This window comes from Polyodon spathula, chromosome 14 (assembly GCF_017654505.1).
Source record: "Polyodon spathula isolate WHYD16114869_AA chromosome 14, ASM1765450v1, whole genome shotgun sequence".
NCBI classification, from domain to species: Eukaryota; Metazoa; Chordata; class Actinopteri; order Acipenseriformes; family Polyodontidae; genus Polyodon; species Polyodon spathula.
In genome coordinates this window covers 37,758,007-37,762,244 of record NC_054547.1, presented here as the reverse complement: position 1 = coordinate 37,762,244, position 4,238 = coordinate 37,758,007, and the positions used below count along the sequence as shown (strand labels likewise).

General features: G+C 41.6%; 1 protein-coding gene across 2 annotated transcripts; it reads left to right on the top strand.

Moving 5' to 3' along the window:
• Positions 1-333: 333 nt before the first annotated feature.
• Positions 334-2,535, top strand: LOC121327435 (transcription factor HES-1-like). 2 transcript variants are annotated; one of them, XM_041271507.1, is made up of 4 exons: positions 334-762; positions 875-970; positions 1,229-1,316; positions 1,661-2,535. In XM_041271507.1, exons 1-4 carry the CDS (start codon positions 658-660, stop codon positions 2,167-2,169), a joined length of 798 nt encoding a protein of 265 aa, XP_041127441.1. In that variant the 5' UTR covers positions 334-657; the 3' UTR covers positions 2,170-2,535. The 2 variants fall into 2 exon arrangements, with proteins under 2 accessions (XP_041127441.1, XP_041127440.1); XM_041271506.1 differs by having other exon boundaries at positions 1,646-2,535.
• The last annotated feature ends 1,703 nt before the right edge of the window (positions 2,536-4,238 follow it).

Sequence of the window (4,238 nt, the reverse complement as noted above, 5' to 3'; positions counted from 1 at the left end):
CCCCACCTAAGTCAAACTCATAAATTTAACAGCAAGCAGCACTCCTGTAAGTGGTCGCTAGCTTTGCTGCGCTCCAGGAACGAAAGTGTTAATTTGTGAAGCTGATGATTGACGGTGGAGCCCCGGTGGTGCCCTAAGCCCTGCCGCGCGTCATTGGCCGCCAGTACTTACGCCGGGCAGCCAATGGGAGGGCGCCGTCCACGAGCCATCCTCCCCTTGTGCCTCGTGCCCCTCTCGCTGATTGGTGGGAAGTTACTGTGGGAAAGAAAGTTTGGGAAGTTTCACACGAGCCGTTCGCGTGCAGTCTCAGATATAAATAAGAGCCGCAAGTGGTGTTGCTAGTCACTTACAACATTGACAAGCTCAGAGCGAAGGCAAGGACACTGCACGCTAGTACCCTTACTTTATGAACACTATAAGAAAAGGCACTGCCCTGTGATAAAGCCCTTAAAAATATATACATATATATATATATATTTTTTTTTTACAAACGTACGAGTAGGATATTTGACTCTTTTTGTGAAAATAAACTGGGGATTTAAAGCAACTGGACAGCGGTTCGGACAGCACATCACGACTCGAGTCAAGAACCTCGGGAGAACGCCCAGAAGCGCCACTGCAGTTGTTGCACATTTTGTGGGATATTGCCAACATAAAATGCCAGCCGATATGGAGAAAACGTCCTGTTCTCCCGTCGCTGCAACCCCGGCTAGCATGAACTCGACCGCGGATAAGCCCAAGACAGCCTCGGAGCACAGAAAGGTAACCACCTCAGTCCAGCCTAGCTCCGCGCTTGCTTGTTCAAGATGCATAATTTTACACGCTCTCAAAAACATGCATGTACTTACAGCTGCCTGTGTCTTCTTTTTTATAGTCCTCCAAACCAATTATGGAGAAAAGGCGGAGAGCGAGAATTAACGAAAGCCTGGGGCAATTAAAAACTCTCATCTTGGATGCGCTTAAGAAAGATGTAAGTATTCACTCTATAGCATCCTTATTCTATTTGCAAAACGTTATATAATTGAATAAGCCAATAATATACATTATCACGGGTTTAGAAAGTAAATACATGTGTTAGCCAATGCAGTGTAGATACCTATATACCTGTAGTTGTGCTTCAGTCAGATCATATAATAATAAAATATCCAGATGTTGTTGAAATCGCGGTGCTCATGTGTTTCACATCACTGTCAAGCTGTAACATATCTCATATTGGAATGTTCTATAGAGTTCCAGACATTCCAAGCTGGAGAAAGCTGACATCCTTGAAATGACAGTGAAGCACCTCAGAAACCTGCAAAGAGCACAGATGACTGGTAAGCCCTCTTTCTGTCTCTATTACTCCCTGAACGTTTTATTGCTGATTTCATCCAGACTTCCATCTGTGGTTTAGCTGGTGTCCAGCAGCAGTTCTGACTTGGCACGCTGTTCCTTTCCCACGGCCTGAGATTATTTATAGACGTAACTTGCGCTTGTTCCGGGAGAGAGGGGAAAAAAAAAAAAAAACGAAAGGGCTTTTTGCCTACAATTCTCAGCACACTGCTCAATGAATAAAATATGCAATTGTTTTAATAATTCACCTGTTGACAAAAGTGTGTGCATGAGTATGTTTTACATTTGTATATTTTTCCTCTGTCTCATATAGCTGCTTTAAACACAGATCTCACAGTCCTGGGCAAGTACAGAGCTGGGTTCAGCGAGTGCATGAACGAGGTGACACGGTTCCTCTCCACCTGTGAAGGAGTTAACACAGAGGTCAGGACCCGGCTCCTGGGGCACCTAGCCAGCTGCATGTCTCAGATCAACGCCATGAACTACCCGACACAGCCGCAGGTCCCCGCCAGTCACCCACATCCAGCCTTCGGCCAGCCCATGGTACAAATCCCAGGCGCGTCCCCTCAGCCCAACGTCTTGCCCCTCAACGGGATGCCGTGCAAAGCTGGCTCGGCGCTCAGCTCACCCACAGACGCCACTAAACTATATGGCGGATTCCAGCTTGTTCCAGCCACAGACGGACAATTTGCCTTCCTGATCCCAAATGCAGCGTTTGCACCAAGCGGACCCGTGATCCCAGTTTATGCCAACAGCAATAGCGTCACCACACCAGTGCCCGCTGCAGTCTCTCCAGGCGCGCCGGTCACCGCTGATTCGGTTTGGAGGCCTTGGTAAAAAAAAAAAAAAAAAAAAAAAGTATTTCTAATGACTCAGATAAAAAAACAAAACAAAACAACGACACTTAAACATTTTTAACTAAAAATATCTGGTTTGTTAAAGTTCATATTTTTTGTATTAAAATGTATTGAAGGTGAAGATAATGCACTATATTTGTATATATTTGACAAAAAAGTTCATATTGAAATGGAGTTTTGTATTGTAAAGTCAGTTTTTCTTTTTTTTTTTTTTTTTTACTGCATTTTTTTATATTCGCGGTGTCTTGTTTTCTATTATGCGATGCCAAAGATATATGTTGAATGCGCTTAAACGTTTTCTTCCTTTAGAAGATTAAAATATAATAATAAAAATGAAATATGTATATACTTTTTATACATGTTTGGGGGGGGGGGGGGGGGGGGGGGGGCTTATGTTCAAATCCATTTCCACTGGTGATAAACACCCACATTTAATTCCAAGCGTTTAAAACTTTGAGCTAAGTTAAATGGTTCAAAGTAAACACAAAAAGTTGCTCAACATTTAAGTAATCCGCACATTGTAGAGTAGTAGTCTGGACTGGTCTCCCTACTGTTCCCCATATGCTAAAACTAGTAACATGCATTGCGTTACCAGATAAAATGTACAATATATGCTGATAACTATTTAACTTGCATTTTAAGGTTTATTTTTTACAATGCTGGACTAACAATAGAGGTTCTCTCACATGTACAATTAACACACTGCTTTCAAATAAACACCCAAGATTGCTAACGAAAAGCCAGTCCACCTATTATCGAATTATGCATTTTAAAATAACGTTCTTTCCCCATTTTAAATAAGCCTCTACACGTGTGTTTAATAGAATTCTTGGTTTCATACCCAGGTATTCTTTGTTAACTGAATTGATCACCAATAAATTCAAATTCAATAAAATTCAATAAGAACGCTGTAGTTTCAAAACATTCTAGTAGCTAATCGATAAACGTTACCCAACCAGGCTATTAAAACAGATGTGATAGGGACCGTTTCAACACTGAAGCTGCAAATTATGTCATCTCCCCTCACAAAAGAAAGAATATATGTGCTAAAATGAAAATGTGTGTTGACCGAAAGCACCAGTTATCTCACACAGCTGTAGAGATATTACTGTATTCAGACATGACTCCAAGCGGTGAAGAAACCAATACACCGCATCCGAGACGAGAATGCTGGTAAAACGCAGCCCCGGAGCGGCCTCGCTCAACACCTTACAGAACAAGTCCTGACTCAAAGAGGGGCAGATTTAAACAGTTCCACATTTCAACTGGAGAATATCAGATAAACCCCCCCACGACGACTTGTTGGATTATGTCCTGGATTGCCCAGGTGTTTGACCAAATCCAGGTGTTTGAGAAAACCACACACACACATACACACACACACACACACAAACCGGGGAGCATGAATGCATACGTGACCAGACAGGGTAAGTAAAGAAGAAAAAAAAAATCCGGACTGAAACCCATCTGAACCAAGAAAAAAGAAAAAAATACATTTAACTGCGGTTGAAAGCTTAAGGAAGGCGTCATTCAGAGCAATTATCCAGCATAGCCGTATCCTTATTAAAAATACAAATACGATTCAATTATTGAACAGGAATACCCGTACCCTTTTTATTAAAAATACAAATACGATTCAATTATTGAACAGGAATACCCGTACCCTTTTTATTAAAAATACAAATACGATTCAATGTACGTTTTCCCTAACCCTTAGATCATTGAAAGATTTGCAGATGCGCTGATAAAAAACAGCCAAATAAAAAAAATTAAGCACTTTTTAAAATAAATAATTAAACGAACAGATGAAAATAGTCAGATTGATAGACAGGTCGATTATCGGAACTGTGTACTGGGGGGGGGGGGGGGGGGGGATTATTTTTTTTTTTTTTTGTCCCTGATCACTATTATTATTCCTAATCCTATCCCAGACACCGATTATTAGATAGTTTGCCCTTTAATCGCTTTGTCACCCCCTGCCTCGGTTCCACGCGCTTTTTAACACTGCAAGAGGGGCAGTGGCATTATGAACAAGCAACTATATAAATA

Excerpts from the sequence above, each read along its gene's own strand:
- LOC121327435 (XM_041271506.1), top strand. The coding sequence starts at position 658 with ATGCCAGCCGATATGGAGAAAACGTCCTGTTCTCCCGTCGCTGCAACC. Across the intron at positions 763-874 it reads CAGCCTCGGAGCACAGAAAG|TCCTCCAAACCAATTATGGA; the intron begins GTAACCACCTCA and ends TCTTTTTTATAG. Across the intron at positions 1,317-1,645 it reads GCAAAGAGCACAGATGACTG|CTGCTTTAAACACAGATCTC; the intron begins GTAAGCCCTCTT and ends TGTCTCATATAG.